The following is a 21,241-nucleotide window of genomic DNA, read 5'->3' on the forward strand; positions in this document are numbered from 1 at the left end:
GGTACACACTATGTCTTTTTTCTGTGCTTTGTTTTAAGTACTTATCTTCACATACAAGAAGAAAAGAAGCACTTGAAGAAGACTGAGTATACCCTGCCTTTTAACTTCTATGTTTGTGAGTGTTTTATAGTTCCCCCCTTTTTTATGTTTTTTAGCGCTTTTTTTGTCTGCACTATTGGTCTCCCTTTGTACTTTTAGGTCGTGCTATTTATGGTTTTGTGTCCTATAAGTATACCTGGGATCTACAGTAAGGGAGGAAAGTATTTGATCCCCTGCTGATTTTGAAAGTTTGTCCACTGACAAAAAATAGATCAGTCTATAATTTGAATGGTAGGTGTATTTGAACAGTGAGAGACAGAATAACAAAAAAAAATCCATGGATGTGTATTCCAGCATGACAATGACCCAAAACACACAGCCAAGGCAATTAAGTAGCGGCTTAAGAAGAAGCACATTGTGGCCTAGCCAGTCTCCAGACCTTAATCCCATAGAAAATCTGTGGAGGGAGCTGAAGGTTCGAGTTGCCAAACGTCAGCCTTAATGATTTGGAGAGGATCTGCAAAGAGGAGTGGGACAAAATCCTTCCTGAGATGTGTGCAAACCTGGTTGCCAACTACAAGAAATGTCTGACCTCTGTGATTGCCAACAAAGGTTTTGCCACCAAGTACTAAGTCGAAGGGGTCAAATACTTATTTCACTCATTGACATGCAAATCAATGTATAACTTTTTTGACATGCGTTTTTCTGGATTTTTTTGTTTTGTTATTCTGTCTCTCACTGTTAAAATACACCTACCATTAAAATTATAGACTGATCATTTCTTTGTCAGTGGGCAAACTTTCAAAATTAGCAGGGGATCATATACTTTTTGCCCTCACTGTAATCATATTAACAACAATTCTACTTCCAAGCCCGCAGTCATTATTTATATTAGGCATACTGGGCCCTTACTTGGCCCTTTCTCTTTCACATTGTTAATTATATAATAGCCTGTTGAGTACTGAAGCATGTTGTCCTCTAAATAAAGCATCCCCAAATATGACTCCACAACCACCCCCAGATACGACTAAGAAGCACTTCCAAGAGTCTACTTCCAATCTTCCACGGGATACTGCACCTGAAAAAGTAATGGCAGTTTATTTATTTATTTATTATTGCAATTTATATAGCGCCAACAGATTCCGTAGCGCTTTACAATATTATGAGAAGGGATTTAACTATAAATAGGACAATTACAAATAAACTTACAGGAACAATAGGTTGAAGAGGACCCTGCTCGATCGAGCTTACATTCTATAGGAGGTGGGGTGTAAAACACATTAGGACATGAATTTGCAATCAAATCAGGTGGACTGCCCTTTAGGAGAGGGCAAGAGACAGGTATGTGAGGTATTGGTTAGTCTTGGAGGCCATAAGCTTTCCTAAAGAGATGGGTTTTAAGGCACTTCTTAAAAGATGCAAGACTAGGGGAGAGTCTGATGGCGGTAGGCAGGCTATTCCATAGGAAGGGAGCCGCCCGCGAGAAGTCCTGCAAGCGCGAGTTGGCCGTACGAGTGCGGACAACGGACAGGAGGTGGTCACGGGCAGAGCGGAGAGACCGAGAAAGGACATACCTATGGATCTGTGAGGAGATATAAGAGGGGCTAGAGTTGTTCAGTGCTTTATAGGTGTGAGTTAGTACCTTGAATTGACTCCTATAGCATACAGGAAGCCAATGTAAGGACTGGCAGAGGGGTGAGGTGTGAGAGAAACGACTAGAGAGGAAAATCAGTCTAGCAGCAGCGTTCATTACGGACTGTAGGGGTGCAGTACGACTTTTGGGAAGACCAATCAGGAGAGGGTTACAGTAATCCATGCGGGAAATTACTAGAGCATGGACAAGCTCCTTGGTAGTATCTGGTGCAAGAAAGGGGCGGATGCGGGCTATGTCTTTAAGATGGAATCTACAGGATTTGGCAACATGCTGGATGTGAGGCTCAAAGGTGAGACCAGCGTCAAGTATGACGCCAAGACAGCGCGCTTGCGAGGATGGACTGATGTTGGTACCACAAACTTGAAGGGAGAGTGAAAGAGGAGGATCAGTATTAGGAGGAGGAAAGACAAGGAGCTCAGTTTTTGAGAGATTGAGTTTCAGAAAGCGGGAGGACATCCAGTCAGAGATGGAAGAAAGGCAAGCAGTGACACGTTGCAGGACGGCAGGGGAGAGGTCCGGGGAGGAGAGATATAGCTGGGTGTCATCAGCGTACAGGTGGTAGTGGAATCCAAAAGAGGTAATAAGTTTGCCAAGAGAGGCAGTATAAAGAGAAAATAGAAGGGGACCAAGGACGGAGCCTTGGGGGACTCCAACCGAGACAGGGCGAGGGGAGGAGGTATCATTAGAAAAGGAGACACTGAATGAGCGTTGGGAGAGATAAGAGGAAAACTACGAGAGGACAGAGTCACAGAGACCAAGCGATTGAAGAGTTTGAAGAAGGAGAGCATGATCAACGGTGTCAAAGGCCACTGAGAGGTCAAGAAGAATTAGTATGGAATAGTGGCCTTTGGATTTAGCTGTGATTAGGTCGTTAGGGACTTTGATAAGGGCAGTCTCTGTAGAGTTATGACAACAGCTCTCAGCATGAGCAGGCAGGCTGGTGTACTGGTAAGGAAGAGGTTTAGCAGTATGTAAACCAGGGTTTGAAACCCAGCAGAGTCAGTTCCTCACATTACCCCCACCTCTACAGGTGCAGCCTCTGGATGCCCTATTTCTTGGTTTAGCAGGGTACTGTGCATGGAAAGACTGAAGAAGATTGGGAGCGTGAATGTTGTCCACTGGTTCTCATGATCTATCCTCCTCACCATAGCCTTTCCAATGAACCAAATATTGAAGCTTGTTGCGGAAGATCCTGGAGTCAAGAATTTTTTTTTAAGGGCAGATTACAGAATATTTGATAGAGTCAAATCCCTTTCCTCAACATCTGAGGAAAGGGATTTAGGGGTGATTATTTCTGGTGACTTAAAGGTAGGCAGACAATGTAATAGAGCAGCAGGAAATGCTAGCAGAATGCTTGGTTGTATCGGGAGAGGTATTAGCAGTAGAAAGAGGGAAGTGCTCATGCCATTGTACAGAAGACCGGTGAGACCTCACTTGGAGTATTGTACGCAGTACTGGAGACCGTATCTTCAGAAGGATATTGATACCTTAGAGAGAGTTCAGAGAAGGGCTACTAAACTGGTTCGTGGATTGCAGGATAAAACTTACCAGGAAAGGTTAAAGGATCTTAACATGTATAGCTTGGAGGAAAGACGAGACAGGGGGGATATGATAGAAACATTTAAATACATAAAGGGAATCAACACAGTAAAGGAGGAGAATATATTTAAAAGAAGAAAAACTACCACAACAAGAAGACATAGTCTTAAATTAGAGGGACAAAGGTTTAAAAATTATATCAGGAAGTATTACTTTACTGAGAGGGTAGTGGATGCATGGAATAGCCTCCCAGCTGAAGTGGTAGAGGTTAACACAGTAAAGGAGTTTAAGCATGCGTGGGATAGGCATAGGGCTATCCTAACTATAAGATAAGGCCAGGGACTAATGAAAGTATTTAGAAAATTGGGCAGACTAGATGGGCCGAATGGTTCTTATCTGCCGTCACATTCTATGTTTCTATGTAACCAATACCACCTGCTGAATTACAAGGAAAGACCGCTTAAAAATGTCCTTGCAAGATATTGTAGCATCCAACTAAAAAAAATTAAAATAAAATCACACCTTATTAATTCACCGTATTCTCTGCTGAATCCTCTTTCAAGAGAGATGGCTTATTAGACATCAAACTGTGCTAGTTTCTATTAGCAAAGACCCCAACAAAGGATCCAAACCTCTTCCTTCATCAAGCTGCTCATTATCTAAACAGTTATTAGATTAACTGCTCGGCGCAGTCAATGGCCTCCAAGTCAACATACACACTACTCCTGATATCCCACTCAAAGAGTGACACATGACACTGAGTTTATTTTCTTTTAAACAAGAGGCCTCTCAACGTGATCACGTCGCTCTAGCTGTTATTTTGTCGTTTTTCATTGTAAGCGGTAGTTACTATGTGACATAGGCTAAAAAGCAAACTATACATCTGTTCTGACAAAAATATCTTTCCCAAATGTATTCATTATTCATTAAAACAAGGATGAAAGTGCAGCCTTGGCACTATGAGTGCAAACACAGAATATGTTTTCATTTAGTTTTTTTTTTACGGTTTTGTTAACTTTGATATGTGCCACCCGTTAACAAAGAGAGAAAAAAAAGGTTCACAGCAAACTCCTGCCCTGAATTACCTTGGGAATATTGCCATTGTTCCTACATTTTATAAATGGGTTCTTTAAAAACTTGGAGACCCCTGACTAGTTGGTTTTCACAATACCCTTTCAGTCTCTGTAGTCTTCACCCTATAATGATCTTATTATGCCTCTGTGCTCTAATTACCATAATAATTCCATGACAGCCCACTTCATTCGGTTTTCTTCTGATCTATGTCTTCTTTTTGCTTTGTTGTTTCTCTGTTTTTTTTTTTCGTCATTATGTTCTCTTTCGTTTCTTGCCATTGCTTTTCAAAATAACTGTCTTTTGTATATTTTCCTTGTGAGACTGAAAAGAATTTCCTCCTCATAAAACAATAAAATGTGAAGTTGCTAGGAGACCTGGTCTGTAGCTATACATGGGAACTTCTTAAGTGAAATCCTAAGCAAAATGCAATTGTTGTGGATAATTGGAGGCTTTCTCCATTAAAGCAGGGCTACATGCTAGAACGTACATGGCTAGGAGTGGATACTCGTGGATAAAATATAAAAATAATACAGAAACAGTGGAGCTTTTTTAGGCATTCCAAAAGAGAGACTTCAGTAAGTTGAATCATTAGTCTTACTGCCTCACCTTGACCCTATTATATGTCCATTTTATGAGCTCTTTATGATTTTTTAAGTCCAAAATAAAAGAGAAAATGATTTGCCATTTATATCTCCTGCATTCCGAGATTCAACATAAGTCCTTTTTTTATCACACTTTCTTTTAAATGAATAATATATTAAACCCCAAAATAGTGACTGCTAGACTATATATGTGCATTTTCATTTGAGCATTGACCTGTAAATGTTAGGAGTACGAGTGTTCTATTGGATGTCTTGACTGATTTTAGACTTTTATGTCTCAAACAACATCGGTAACTGTCATCTTCAAGAGAAAGTCCATCCAATTAATCCTGTTTCACAGCCTCTCTTTGATATTTCTTACAGCTTGGCCCATCAGAGAACATGCCTTTGGTTAAGAGGAACATTGAGCCACGGCACTTGTGCCGAGGAATTGTGCCGGATGCAGTCACAAGTGAGCTTGAATGTGTCACCAACAGTACCCTGGCCGCTATAATCAAACAGCTGGGAAGTCTGAGTGAGTACATTTAATGTCATTTTATACATTTTTGCATTCTGTGGTATTATTTCTCACGATAAAGTAGAACGTGGAACAAAACATCAAGCACATATCTTTTAGATAAGACCAATTTGGCTCTTTGTTGCACTACTCTGAATATGTGATGAAACAATTAGTGAGGCTAAAGATGATAAAGTACCATTGTGGTTTTAATTTGAGGGTATTTACATCCCTAAACCATGAGCCATACTGTGATATAAGCCCCCTTAAAACATAACTGGAGGATTGACCGGGGAAGTGAAATTGTCAGTCACAATAGCTGAACTTGTAAATAGCTGTGCTAGATACATTTTCCAATTTGAGTGTTTTGGGCTAAAATTAGTGATTCTTTGCTCAATCAATAATCCGTAATATTTTATAGCCATCACGGATAGCAGTTTAGTATGCAAAAAAATGTAAACCTTATAGTAACACTACTAACATACTTCCTAACTCAAAAGCAATTGCATCACTGGTTCTGCCTAAAAGTGGCAGACCCACCCAGTAACGGGGCAGGGCCATCTATTTTACTCATAGGTCAGCATGGCATTACTGCACGCCAGGCTGCCTGTCTGTGATCTACGGTCATCCCACTGAGGGCAGGCCGTGCACGGAGCATTCTTTCAGTGCTCTCTGCAGGGTCCTAGTACCATAAACATAGAATGAGCATATCTAATGACGCTCTCACACTATTCTTGTTTGGGACAGTTCCCTGGTGTCTCCAAAAATGGAACTGAAGTCGAGATAGCTGGAGTGGACAGGACCTGGAAATCAGGACTGTCCTGCCGAAATCGGGGCAGTTGGGAGGCTTACACTAACCAGGAAATTAACACCGGAGAGAGAGTACATACTGAGAAGTAAAGTTCTGTCAGTAGGCCCAAATCCAAGCCACATTATCAAAGGGGTAATCTAGCAAGAAAAGTCAATATGCAGTCAAAAGGGTGAGGAACACCTCTTGCCATGATGTACAAGACAACTGTCTAAATCACTGTTTTTCACCCAAAGTGCTAACAAAATGTCTATGGGTATTCTAAGTGGGGTGTTAGTCATTTTAAATACAACTGGTACTTCCAACAATAGCAAATAGCCAGATAGACCACAAAAGACGATTGTAGTCAATGTTCAAAGAATGCTTTGTAATTGTGAATGAAAAACAATTTTAGACCAAATTAAAAATACAATCCAGGGGGCGGAGCCTGAACACCGAAGCAAGCGGTTGCATGAGCTTGTAGCTCCAAGCTTCATGCGGTGAAATAAACTACAGAATTGCACCCCTTCTATCTTAAACGATAGGGGGGACCCTGTAGCCACCCTTGGGCGAAAAACCAAGAAAACTGTACCAGACAAGCCCACCCCGGGGCTGACGATCGGCGACACGTGAGGACAAGCACGCTGCGCCAGTGGGCCCAGTATGGTGGCTGCTCAAATTTCTCTGATGAGTTCTCTGGAGACGCAGACTCCGAGCCGGTGACCACAGCAGTCTTAAAATCGTTACTGGCAGACCTGCAAAAAAACATCTTGCGGATGTCACAGCGCTCCGAGGCGACTTACAGGGCCTGACAGGCCGTATTGGCACGCTGGAGGGATTCTCTCAAGCTAACACCCAGAGAATTTCCACACTCCAACAGGCCGTGCACGACCTGCAAAAGAAGACCCAACTGCACGAATGCCGCATTGCTGCTCAAGAGGACTCCAGGCAGAGGCATAAAATAAAGGTTAGAGGGGTCCATGAAGCAGTGCCAGACGCTGAGCTGCCGCATGTCATGAGGCATCTGCTAATGGTCATCTTACCGCCTAGGCAGGCCAAAGATATTATTCCTGCAGACCTCTTTCGAGTTCCCAAACCTGCAAAAGCTCCAGCCACGGCCACAAGAGACATCATAGTCACATTCCGCAACGGAAAAGACAAAGCAGAAGTTCTCACCACTCTGAGGGAATACACCTCTCCACTTCGAGACCATGGAGCTGACCTTCTTCGCCGACCTGTCCAGTGGAACCCTAGCATGGCGTAGATCACTTTGACCTCTCAGCTCCCTGCTTCAACAACACAAGATTAGCTACCGCTGGCAGCTCTCCCGAACGCTCACAGTGCACCATGGGACAGTCGCAGACTCTGGGCCTACCACAGGACTCACTCACCCGAGGAGGAGGGGGAGCACACAACCCAACCTCTCCAACCGACATCTGGAACCCGAGTAAAATCACTCTGTTCTTCCCCCAAGGCTCAACACCGGACCCCTACGCAGCAGTCACCACTTAAGCAGAGACTATGGACAACTCACACCATTCTCTAATGCATCTTAAGTTGCCTCACTTAATTGGGGTGTATACACACAGTATGTTACCCCTGGAGCATATGCTAGACACACTTTAGTGTTACCTGCCGCAACAGCGGCCCTCAGGTCGAGCACACGATCTCAATACCTTTCCCCCAAGCTATCCCCACAGCCTGACTACAGGGGCATTAACTTAGATACTCACCATGACCCTGACGGAGTAAGCCATCATTCTAAGCCATGAGCCCCATACTCTATCCCTTTCACATGACGCTTGTAGGCCTATAGCATTTTCTCTAAGCTCCGCCAGGCCTATCGACACTCACATGTGTACCCTTAGTTAGGTACTCTTGACATGGTTTATTTTCTTGTAATACTAGGATAAAACCTTCCCCGGTAACCTTAAGGCACCCCAACTTCCAGCGGTGAATCCCACTAACCGACGTTCCTGTGCCACTTACCTCCTCACAGAATATCTTCCCCACTTTACTGGGGTGCAGCGCGGGGAATAAGCCGAATCGCTAATGGATGCGCACACTGGGTATTTTGAACAGCGGAGCATTCCCGCCTGAGCGCTTACTATATTGGCTCCCACCATTTATTATTGAAAACTCATACTTACGTAGCCAGGTCTAGCTCAACCTAGCAAAGCTTGCACCGCAGCACAAATTGCTAGATGGGGTTTACTCTCCCCAGCCACAAGTCCTTTTAATTATCCACCGACATACCATGTAGGTGTAACACCATGATTTTTAGGTCCCGCCCCATGCTTATTAACAGACTCAAGAGCCTGGCAAGTTCAGCAATACACACGTTGACATTGCCCATTTAAACAATATCACAGTGTTCTCCTAGCATGTTTTTCTTAATACATATTTCCGTATAATAGTGCAGTTGACTCCTACTCAAATGGTTAGCCCGTTCAGTCCTATATGCACTACCTACTGACGTATCTCTTCAGTTAACCTGACGCTATAAATATAAAAATGTGCAGTCACTAGGAATGCCATGTTATTGTTTCTTATTGTCTGATACTGTTGTGCTTGTTACTGCTTTTGGGACATAACAAGATCACCTGTTATTACTTGCACAACAAAAATGAAGAATAAAAAAATTCAAAATACAATCCAGAATGCACAACACAAGAAGGTCGATAAAAGTCGGGCGGCCGTGACTTGGGAGTGCTGCCGGAGAAGTGATGGAGTGTAGGTAAGTCCTGACAATCCCATTATCCCTTCGAATAGCTAGGGATCCCTAGCCAGCACCCACTCAATTAAAAAATCCCAACCTAATAATAGTGAGTGGGGGCCCAATAAATCCCAACAATGTTCAACCCCACAAAAGGCCAAATAAAAATGCAGAACATTTAACGCAATAATAAAAAAGTTTTTAAAACTCACAATGGAAAAAATATTAATAAATATTAATAAAACGTATTTTTAACCCAGTACAATACGAACAAACTACACACTTATTGACATTTTAGGGCGCAACCCACACTTTCAAATGTGACTCAGAGCACTCTGATTGGTTGGCTACCAGTCACTATTGTCTGGTTCCCCCCCTTTCCGTCCCAGTAATTTACCATTTTAGTGACTGGGCAACGATAGCTGGCCAGTCAGTAGTATTATTAACAGGGAGCAGATGCTGATCACAAGCTAGTGGTGAGATTTCCTCAAACTAAGCACCTTGAACCTTTAAATGCAGTTCACATTGGCCACATAAGGTCCCAAGTAAAGAAGCATTATTATATTTTTCGTCAGTTGCAAAATGAACAGACAGCAAAAGCACAAAACAGTGTGCCTCGATTCACACATGAGAGTTACCTCAGGATTGTCTGTAAAATTTGTTTTTGTACTTTCCTCAAAGTTCTGCTGGTTCATAAATGAATTCCAATAATACTCTCCTGAAAAAGCAACATTTTTCATGCAATATAAATAATTATAATTTAGTAAATATTCATTTCTTTAATACATTAGTGATGTTTATTCATATGCTTCAGGTCGGCATGCAGAGGACATATTTGGAGAGCTGTTTAATGAAGCCAATAGTTTCTATTTGAGGATGAACTCCCTGCAAGAGAGGGTGGATTTGCTGGTCATTAAAGTCACACAGCTGGATTCTACCGTGGAAGAAGGTAATTTACAGATCTTCTGTTCTGATTTTGGCAATAAGCAGATTAGACAATTGATTAAAAGGGCAGGAGCTCCAATATAGGTGTAAGTAAATGTGAGTTCAATATCTCCACTCACTCTTTCTTCCATCTAGATGCACTTGATATACTGGTGGCTGCAGGGCCAAACTAGGAAGAATAATAGGCCCTGACTATCTCAAAGTCCAGCAGTACATGTTTATAAAGAAACAAATGAAACTTTTTTTCTTACAGACCAAAAATAGCAATACAAAAATAGCAATAACTCCAAATAAAGTGATAATTTTGACATTTGTCCAGTGAACAGGATCATCGAGTGCTGCATGCATAAAAATGATCTGCCTATGATTTTTGCTCTTACCACCTTCCATACTGCCTTTAAAAATGACCCTCCAACATTCAGAGGTATGAAGTCTGGATCAGGGTGGGTGGGCCATCAGAAGGTTATATCTGTGACGCTGTGGGTACAGACAGGAGGCGAGTCCATTCTAAGAAAGGGCCGGGTCAGCGTGGTGTGAATTCATGCCTGGTTCACTGATAGCCCCCTTTGCCTGCCCCACGGAGGGCTGCACATTTTCAGAACACTTGTAAAGCAATCTAAGTATTGTCCCACACCCTCAATGCACTGAGTATTAGGGGAATTCCCTAGAGTTCCCTGAGCAGGAACATCAGAGGATAAACCCGAGCCGTTGGAACAGGATCTCAAACTTGGGACTGTTGCACTGAATCCATGATAGGTTGGTACTTAGTAGTATACCCTAATATCATAGTCAGCAGAGGAACTGATCATTAGTATGTTGATACAAGTCAAAGAATTGTTGTCCTAAAGATGGGACTTATGAACAAATTTAGTTAAGAGAGGAAATCCCAAAATACACATGACATTTGCACAGACGTTATTCGGCATGTGCTAAAACTTTTATATAAACCTTTGTACAGACGATATTCGTCATGCACTATAACCTTAAACTAAATAAGACACGGACACAGTTAATTCTGTTGGAGTATAAAGTCCACAGCTTTTATTAATTAAATTATTAATTAAATTATCATAAATTAACATAATTAACATAATTTTAGGGTCATTGTCCAACTATACATTAAATTACTATACCCCCCACACAGTACCCCTGACAATGACCCTACCAATTGAACAATATATAACAAATAACAATTCACTTGAAACACGGCCTACCAAAGAGGCCCCACATCATATTGTTAACTGTAGGGGTGTACCTCAGACACCCCTACACCCACAGGTTCGTCGCCACCGAAGAGCTAGAACCAACCAGTCCTTAATTCCATCAGGCCTACACCTCGGCCTGTCCAGTCCAAACTCTACGCCAAATTCCAATTTCTACTATGCCCTGTTCCGCCGCTGTGACTGAAACGGAACTGCTAAACCGAGGGAGGGTGGGTGGGACAATTTACAGGTAAGAAAGGCTCTGGTTAAAATGGCCCCTATTCTAAAATGGCTGCTCTTTATACTCCCTGTCTCCGCCCCCAAGCTTCATTAAACTAAGCCAACCCCCAAACACTAGCACCTGCCCACTTCCTGGCTCTGTCAAGGCCCACTCCTCCTACTGCGTTGTTCCATGGGCTTTATGACATTTGCACAGACGTTATTCGGCATGTGCTAAAACTTTTATATAAACCTTTGTACAGACGATATTCGTCATGCACTATAACCTTAAACTAAATAAGACACGGACACAGTTAATTCTGTTGGAGTATAAAGTCCACAGCTTTTATTAATTAAATTATTAATTAAATTATCATAAATTAACATAATTAACATAATTTTAGGGTCATTGTCCAACTATACATTAAATTACTATACCCCCCACACAGTACCCCTGACAATGACCCTACCAATTGAACAATATATAACAAATAACAATTCACTTGAAACACGGCCTACCAAAGAGGCCCCACATCATATTGTTAACTGTAGGGGTGTACCTCAGACACCCCTACACCCACAGGTTTGTCGCCACCGAAGAGCTAGAACCAACCAGTCCTTAATTCCATCAGGCCTACACCTCGGCCTGTCCAGTCCAAACTCTACGCCAAATTCCAATTTCTACTATGCCCTGTTCCGCCACAGCACATGGCTTGACCTCCTTAAGCGCATGTGCGACCCCCACCACACCTAAACAGGGCCTGCTCAATACCCTCGTGGAACCCAAGGTTCAACAAATCGTTCCCCACGTCTGACAGGTGTACACCGTCCTTCCTGAAATACCCAGGTAACATGCCCTCCAACTCTCTGTGACGCACCACTACGCCTCCAGAACGTCTAATAAAAACTGACATAATCTTATTAACCTTACCCCTCGATCGAGCTATTGCAGCCGGATCCCTGGCGTGCCGCCACGCAAATCGCGGAACCATCTCAGACCACACCACCACCACGCCAGGAACCAGCTCCCTCAGCCGATCTACATCCCTTTTCATCCTTCTCACCAATTCCCTTTGCGGAATCCCACCTAAGTCGTTCCCTCCTCCATGAATCAATACCACATCCGGGACCGACCCACCAACCACCTTCTGAAACAAGAAATTACACAAACTCTGCCAACTAGCGCCCCTGAAACCAAACCAACATAGAGTCACTCGTTCCAAAGGAAAGCCCAGCTGTGATCCGCTTCTGCGAACTGCGGCTCTCTTCTCCGCCCAGTACACATACGAGTGGCCCAGCAACCAAACTTCCAAACCTGAAAAGAGACAAAATTAGAGGCAGAAAAAAGGCAACGTCCCCATCCCAAATACTTGCACCCTAGCAATTACACCAACTTATCAGGCCTTACATACGAGCGGAATCGCATGGACTCCCACCTCCCTATTTGCTTGATCTTCTCGTCCCCCAAACCTAAACGCGCAGCGTCGCTGCCCCAATGCGAAAGGAGTGCGTCCCAAATTGACTCGGCTCTAAGCCCATTCTCTGCAAACCCATTCGAAAAACCCGCAGAAACTGAAATCGCGACAACGCTGAACCATCGGCGTGTAAAAAGAAACAACTCTTACCTTCTGGCCGCACCTCACAGTACCTTTTGCCACAAGCCACCGGGCAAGCCTCTGATCCTGGCAACTCATACAGTACCACCGCACGTCCCTTGCCATACACGTCCGTTTTAGACCGGCGCAGCCATATCTGCACCTGATCATTACCTACGACCACGTCCTTGAACATCAAACCGCCGTTCCCCGACTTGTTGGCACTCACCAGCTCACTAACGCGAAAAGCCCCAAAAAACGCCCAGACAAACGCCCCGGAAAATAGTGTTACCTCGAAAGGGGAATTACACAGATCGATCAACACACTTAACAGGTTTTGCAAGACCGAAAACGACACCGGTCGCCTCGGGTCCGCGAGCTTCTTACCCTTCTTAAAGCCCTTCAAAGCCTGGCGTATTAGAAAATTCTTCGTAATGTCCTCCCACCCATTGAACTTGAACAAAAACGCCATAGCAGACATGCACCTATCTATCACGGCCGGCGACGCTTGTTTAGCAAACAAGCGACACAGTACCCACAACAGCACATCCACCCTCTGCCCTTGCGAACTGTCACCCCCTACCTGCTGTACCGCCTCGTCCCATTCTTTCCACACCTTGACATAGCCTGACCAAGTGCTCGGCGCAAGAGAATTCTTTATACACTCCCCAAGCATGCGGTCCCGAGCTGCCACATCTCGCCAGGGCAAGCCTGCCCCTGTGCCAAAGCTTCCGGCGCCGCTTCCCGAAATCGTTCCCACTGAAAACGAGAAAGCGCATCAGCTACCACATTCAACATACCATGGATGTGCCTAGCCCTAAACACCAAATTAAAAGACATACAAAGAAGCACAAAACGCCGCAGCAAACACAAAACAGGGGGGGACGACGCCGACAAACTATTGATCGCCTGTACTACCGCCATGTTATCCGAGTGAAATATAATATGCTTGTTGGACAACACCCGCCCCCACAAACTCACCGCTACCACCACCGGGAATAGCTCCAGAAACGCTAGATTTTTAATCAGCGAGCTCTGCCTCCAGGCCTCCGGCCATGGCTCAGCGCACCAGTGACCCCCCAGGTAAGCCCCAAAGCCCATGCTACCAGAAGCGTCGGTGTATAGACCAACAACCTCCCCAGATGCCGCCGGCTCTCGAAAAATCACCGTCCCATTAAAATCCTGCAAGAACCGGTCCCACACCATTAAATCCGCCTTCATATCCGCCCAAACCCTAATGTAATGTGACGGCAGACGCACCTTACTCGTAGCTTGCGCGAGGCGCCTACAGAAAACCCTCCCCATGGGTATGACCCGGCACGCGAAATTAAGGCTCCCCACCAGCGATTGGAGCCCACGCAGTGTCACTTTCTTGGCCCTCCCTACCGTGGCCACCAGCTCCCGCAGCCGTGATAATTTGTCCCCCGGTAACCTGCATTCCCATTTACAGGAGTCAATTTCTAAGCCCAAAAAACTAAGGCACGTCGTAGGCCCTACCGTCTTGTCCTCCGCCAGGGGAACCCCTACTTTATGCGCCACCCACTGAAACACGTCCAATATCTGTTTACAGCGGTCCGAGTCCCGCGGGCCCACGCAAAGAAAATCATCGAGGTAATGCACCACCGCACCCTCTGCCGATTCCGTCCGCACAACCCACTCCAAGAAGGTACTAAACTTCTCGAAATAGGCGCACGAGATCGAACACCCCATAGGCAGGCACAGATCAACAAAATATTCCCCTTCAAAACAGCAACCGAGCAGATGATGGCAGTCCGGGTGTATCGGGAGCAGTCGAAATGCTGCTTCCACATCCACCTTTGCCATCAGCGCACCATGCCCCAGCCTCCGACCCAACTCGACTGCCTTGTCAAATGACGTATAAGAGACGGAGCTAAGAGCCGTGTCGATGTCATCATTCACCGAAGCCCCTTTCGGGTACGATAAATGGTGAATCAACCTGAATTTGCCTGCCTCCTTCTTGGGGACCACGCCCAACGGGGATATTCGCAAATCGGGCAATGGCGGTGCCGAGAACGGCCCCGCCATCCTCCCCAGTTGCACTTCCTTACTTAGCTTGTCCTTCACTACCTCAGGGTGTTCCCGCACTGACTTAAGATTCCCACATAACGTACCAGGTCCCCTAACTACGTAGGGAATAAAGAACCCTTCCCGAAAACCCCGCCACAAGAAAATAGCATCTTCCCTGTTAACGTATCGCCTTAGCCAAGGCAACATCACGTCTATTTTCACCGGAGACGCTCCCAACGGGAGCTGCGGTAGCTGCCGCCCCTGCGGGCCCGCTTCCCCCGCCGGACTTACCCTTTTTGAAACAACGGTTGACACCGTGGGACCCCCCGCAGCCTGAGCATTCGTGCCGGAACCTGCAATTATTTCCCCATTTGCAATGTCCTTCGTTGAACATCCAACAGAAACCTTTCTTTTGCCCAGCCGATCCGGCCCCTGAGGCCGTGCCGGCTGCCCCAGGAAAGGGCGCCGTCTTCTGGGCCATCATAAGGCGCATCCATAACGGCAGGTCCATCTGGTCCCACCGCATGCTCGCATTCGCTGCCAGCCGCTGACGAAATTGTTCGTCGTACCTCCACCAAGCCAAACCTCCGTAGGTTCGGTACGCATCCCCTATCCCATCCAAATAACAAAATAGTTCTGAGCAACGCCCCGGAGCCTTCTCCCCGATTACACTAGCTAGAATGCAGAAGGCCCTCAACCAATTCCCAAAGGTCTTCGGTATCTTGCGATACCTCCGCCTTTTCTCCTCTTCCTCCTTTTTAGCATCCTTCTTATCCTCCTCCTTCAAGTCTAAAAACTCCTCTAGGGGAAGGAGGGAAAATATCTCCACAAACTCACCTTTCCATATCTTCTCCTTCACTTCCACCTTTAAATGACATCCGAGGGGGCCCGCGAAGGACACGTGCACATTCTGCCGAGCCGCATCCGGGACATCACCTACCTCCCGCTCCTCGCCCCCTCCTTCCAACCCAGACAAATCAGCCCCCGCTCCCGACTCACCTCCGCCGTGTGCGGACAGCTGTGTAACCCCGAGCCCTGCAGCTATGTCCCTACTACTCTCTCGCGCCCACACCTTCCCGAATTGCGCAGGCGACCCCTCTTTCCCAGACCAAGAATCTAACAATGTTCTTAAATCATTTAACAACTGTCCTGGGTGTCGTGTGTGTAGGAACTCACCACTCGAACCTCTGGCCGTAGCTGGCTGCAGAGGCGCCGTCCTTCCGTCCACCTTTTCAGGCACCGGAGAATCCCGTTGTCGCCGACTCCCATCCGCCTGGACTCGCCTCGAGACCGTAGGGGTATTGCTCCGAGACCTGTAGGGAGAAGGAAATCTGGGTAGTCTGTCCTGAACCTTCCTCACCCGCCTTTCCTCCCTACGTTCCTCCCAATCCTCCTCAGCAATGCTGCGTCTCGCAGGGCGACTGCCCTCACGAGGTGATCCCCTCCACCGATCACTGAGCCTCTCTCCCGGCGAACCCGATCTTCTCCGCTGACTCCTCCTCCTGCTATCCCTGGAATCACGCCTCCTACAACATGAGCCTGCTATGCTGCACCCGCTCCGCGCAGGTGATCTTTCCCTGCTCCCCGAACTCCTTGCTCTGCTCCTCGAAACGCTGCGCCTGACGCCAGAGAAGCGTCGTTCTGCTCTCCACTCACTCCCTGCGGCCTCCCTGTCATGAAGCTGACCCTGGGAGCGGCCAGATGGGCCCTCCCGCCTACCGCTGACATCCCGAACCAACTTAACAGTTTGAGCACCCTGTCCCTCAACTGTCAGTGCCGAGCCTGGCCTCTCCTCGGCCGTCTGCCCCAAATCAGATTCATCTTCGCTATCCTGGCAGCCTGCCGTGTGCCCAGACCCACTCGCTTCTTGTGAGGTCCCCTTGTCCCTGCATCTGTCTCCCTGACCTGCCTCAGCCTGAGACGTCCCTGCCCTCACACCGCTGTCCTGGCCTCCCCCCACGGCCTGAGGGGCCGTCATACATCCGACATCACCATCACTCCCCCGCCCTCCAGCATTCGCACTAGTGGCTGACTCACCGGGACGTGTCCGCTTCGTGCCGCCGCTCACATGACTCCCAGCCGGCCTGGCCTCCGTCCCGGCCGTCTTCCGAGATCCGCCCGGACCGTTCCTCCTGCCAGCCGCGGAACCGCGTGGCTTGTATCCATCCGCCACCATGCGCTGTGCGGCCGTCCTCGCCAGGCCGCTGCCGCGCCCACCGGAGCGAGCCGTGCGCCTGCCTGGCTCTGTTGACCGGGGCTCACTCGGACCGTCGGTCTCCCCACCTCCCGCCGAAGGGCTCCTCCTCCGCCGCGCTGCAGGCCCAGCGCCCGGGCTCAAACGCTGAGGTGGTCTCGTCCTCCTCGCCGGTCGACGGGCCGGTACCGCAGGAGCAGGCCCGGCAGTCCCCAACTGCTGATGAAGCCAATCCAGTCCTCTGTCCTTCACCGCTGCCCGAACACCATCCAGGATCTCATCTAGCGACGCCATAATCCTGCAGAAACGACAAAGAAAAAGAACCTCGCCGACCTGACACAATTTACAGGTAAGAAAGGCTCTGGTTAAAATGGCCCCTATTCTAAAATGGCTGCTCTTTATACTCCCTGTCTCCGCCCCCAAGCTTCATTAAACTAAGCCAACCCCCAAACACTAGCACCTGCCCACTTCCTGGCTCTGTCAAGGCCCACTCCTCCTACTGCGTTGTTCCATGGGCTTCACATGTATTGTCACCACCCTAATAGACTCCCTCTCCTAGTTTGCGTCTAAACAGAATCATTTATTCAAATGCCTGAACAACAGCTGGCAAGAGTAAGCTGATCCTGAGAAAAAAGAGCTTGGTACTGTTATAGAAATTTTGCTATTTTGTTATCACATCTCTCTCTACAAGTTTTTACTTTGTTTAATATTTTTCACTTTGATGAAGGTCTGACAGCTGTTATGCAAATGATTTAGTGGACTCGCAGTGTCCTTTGTCTGCCTACAACCAGTGTATGATTTACAGTTAAAATGTGTTTGTTTTTCCATGCTTGAGTGACTTTGTCCATCTATTTTGCCACTTGCTTGGAGAGCTCTTTTTCCTCGAGTTAGTAGATAAGATACCCACAGTTATAATACCATTCTTGTGTAACTTTATGTCAATGATGATTTTTCAAAGAGTGAACTCTAGTAAACTGATCTGTATATGCTTCATCACGTTTTAAACAAAATAAGTGTTGATTATTATCACAGCTCGGCGTAGTTTTGGCTGACTTATCACTGCTTTTCAGAACAAATCCCCATGAGAGATATTTCAGATGTCTGCTGAATAGAATGCAAACCCTTTTCTGAATATCTGCGAAACACTTTCAGTAATTGGCAAATATGAAATTCAATTAATTAAGGCACTTCTGAGCTCCTCCGACACTGTACTCAGAACCAGCTGACCTACTTGGAAACATCGTTTGTTTCCGAAATGCTAAACATTTTCTTAGCTTGTTATTAATTCATTAATCAAGCCATGTGTTCATTAGGAAATAATTCATGTGAATATTAATAAACTCCTGACATATCGCATATGGCTGCAATAAAATCACATAAAATAATGGAGCAGTGTCTCTTTTTAATTTGACAGCCTGCTATTAGAAATCATTAAATTACCATTTATACTAGACTAAGCTTTGATAGCAAGCTTTAATTAGATTGCAAGCTTTTTAGTCAATTGTTTCTGTAAGAGTCCATAATCAGTGTCAGGTATTCACACACCACTATCAAGATAAAATGTAATCAGTGAAATAGGTGCAGGATTAATGGAGTATTTCAAGCACCATAACCACTCCACCTCTCCTCAGTGGGTATGGTACCAGGCACCATTCCACAGTTAGTAGTCAAACCAATTTAGTATTGTTTGACAACTAGCCAAGTTCCCCTTGGTCACTCAAGCAATGAAGTCTTAAAATAGTCTTAAAGGTTAACTATGCACAAACTGTTATTTATTTTCAGGATGCTACTGCGACAAGGCGCAGAGACTCTTCACGGACTTTATCTGGTATAAAGGTAGAGTTAGAGTAGCGATGGAGGTGTTGCAGAGGCCTTTCACGGAAGGAGGCATGGGCGTCCCTCAGGTGTGGGCATATAGTAGAGCAGTTCTTCTGGCTCAGGCCATTAACCTCCACGCACCCTGCGGATTTTTGGGATGGGTGGATATGGAAAGGCCCCAAATGCCAGGGGTTTCACTGTTGTCGCACCTGTGGACTCCTCCACTCCTGAGGCAAATGCCCCTCCCTCCATACCCAACCACAGCAGCGTCATGTTGTGGAACACACTCCACAACATGAGGCACCCACCAAATACCACAGGCTGGCACCAATGGCTGCGCTGAGGGTGTCTCCCCGTGGATACCTGTACACCAATGGGAAAATCAGGGAGTAAAACAGATATCCCAACTGATATCGGGGGGTACACTGATCCCGCTCCCGACACTGCAGGATACATACCAATTACCATCAAAATTTACCTTTTTATCCCTTCAACTCAAGAGCGTGCTACTAGAACATGTAGGCTATGCAGCGAATGACGTCGCCCCTGCCGAAAGAGACCTACAATTCTTACTAGCCTCGTGCTGGACAACACCGTTGAAACCTAAACTCCTCTCTGGTTGCTATAGGGCCTATGTGGCCCCTGGGTCCCAGACTCCCATGGCCCTTATGTCACAATGGGAAAAAGAAATAGGGAAAGTAGTCCCACAGGAGAGGTGGATCAAGAGATTAAATGCGTTGCAGGGCATTACTAGATGCTACTTGCATATAGCAGCTCATCGTAAACGCATATATCGTTGGTATCTCACACCGGATAAGCTCAGTCACATATACAAAACAACAACGGCAACATGCTGGAGATGTGGCTTAGAAAGGGGCACCATGTTACATGTTTGGTGGGACTGTACGGTAATTAAACCACTGTGGGGCACAGTGGAAAAACTGGTGGAGGCACTCCACCTAAAAGTTCCATTAGAACGTGAGGTATATCTCTGGCTAGAGTTCCCACCAGGCGTGACGTTCCATGGGAGGGCCTTGGTGGCACACATCATCCTGCCGGCTAGAGCGCTTGTAGCTCTTAATTGGAAATCTGGTTTATGTCCTACAGAAACAATGCTGATAGATAAGATAAAACTTAACTATGCATATGAGCGTATGGCTATCCTCTCACTAAGCGCTAATACTAAAAGAAGACAAATCTGGGAACCATGGGAGGCCCTGTACCCTTCACCCCCCAGGACAATTGGGCCCAGGGCTAGTTTGACCCCACCAGCCTAAACTACAAAAAAAAAAAAAAGTAGGATCCTCATACCAGAATGGCACTGCAGGGGCATGAAGGGAAAGGGGAGAGCCCGCAGGGGTTCGAATTACAAGCCACAACCTAAACCCATGGGTACACAGGGTGCCGATACTCGTTTCTCCGACTCGAGTCCAAGACCGCACTACCCCACACAATATTACTATCTCTGACAGGTCATTACCAGCATGCTCTTGTTTGGATATCTGCACGTTAATGTTTATGTATGTTTATTATTCTTTCTGATTGAATTTTATTTGATTGTATTTACCACAAATTAGTTCATCTGCCAAAATACCACTCATGCTACTCGATGTATATCACATGCCCTTCTAGCCATTCACCCCGCATCGAGGAGAGCATAAGGAGGGCCTTGTGCCTAACTTACACAGGAGGGGGCGAGTGTATTCCCCACCCTAACCTTTACCGCATAAATCTACAAAGTGACATGTATCGGTTTGCCTGTCATTTATTGTACGCTAATGCAGCGGGGGAAAATGTATGGAATAATGTATGACAAGATGTTTAGCCTTATACTTGTATTTGTAACGGTTGACCTTGTATATTGAATTATGTGGCAATGTTGATGTAAAGTATTGCCGATGTATAAACTGGATGTAAAACAATAAACTTCAATTATAAAAAAAAAGTTAACTATGCAGTGTAACCGTCGGCCCATCTAATAAGGTAAACCGCAATCCCACATTTACTTATTCATTTTTTGTTGATGGAAAATAATGGGATGGAAGTTGTAGTCCAACAGCAGTTAGAGTACTGTAGGTTAGTCACTCATCTTTTGTTATCTCATTGTCTCAATAAAACATCTACCTGTATTTATTTGGTTACAGTCTCCTTGCAAGACATTAACATGCGGAAGGCATTTAAAAGCTCCACGGTACAGAATCAGCAGGTGGTGTCTCGGAATTCCATTCCTAATCCTGTCATGGAAATTTACCAGCGATGTGACAAACCTCCACCACTCAACATTCTGACACCTTACAGGTATTGCTCTGACCTTCAGTATCATCTGTTGTTGA

The 21,241-nt window shown here is 46.0% G+C and overlaps 1 protein-coding gene across 2 annotated transcripts in view; it reads left to right on the plus strand.

The window, feature by feature from the left end:
- LOC134572831 (actin-binding protein WASF3-like) overlaps positions 1-21,241 on the plus strand; it is a 78,957-nt gene that overhangs the window by 29,131 nt on the left and 28,585 nt on the right. For both annotated transcript variants that reach the window (XM_063432070.1, XM_063432071.1), the window contains exons 2-4: positions 5,272-5,422; positions 9,722-9,856; positions 21,053-21,206. In XM_063432070.1, coding sequence (XP_063288140.1) covers positions 5,290-5,422; positions 9,722-9,856; positions 21,053-21,206 — 422 coding nt within the window. In that variant the 5' untranslated portion in view covers positions 5,272-5,289. The remainder of the gene's footprint in view (positions 1-5,271; positions 5,423-9,721; positions 9,857-21,052; positions 21,207-21,241) is intronic.

The sequence above is a fragment of the Pelobates fuscus genome, chromosome 9 (genome assembly GCF_036172605.1).
Source record: "Pelobates fuscus isolate aPelFus1 chromosome 9, aPelFus1.pri, whole genome shotgun sequence".
NCBI lineage: Eukaryota > Metazoa > Chordata > Amphibia > Anura > Pelobatidae > Pelobates > Pelobates fuscus.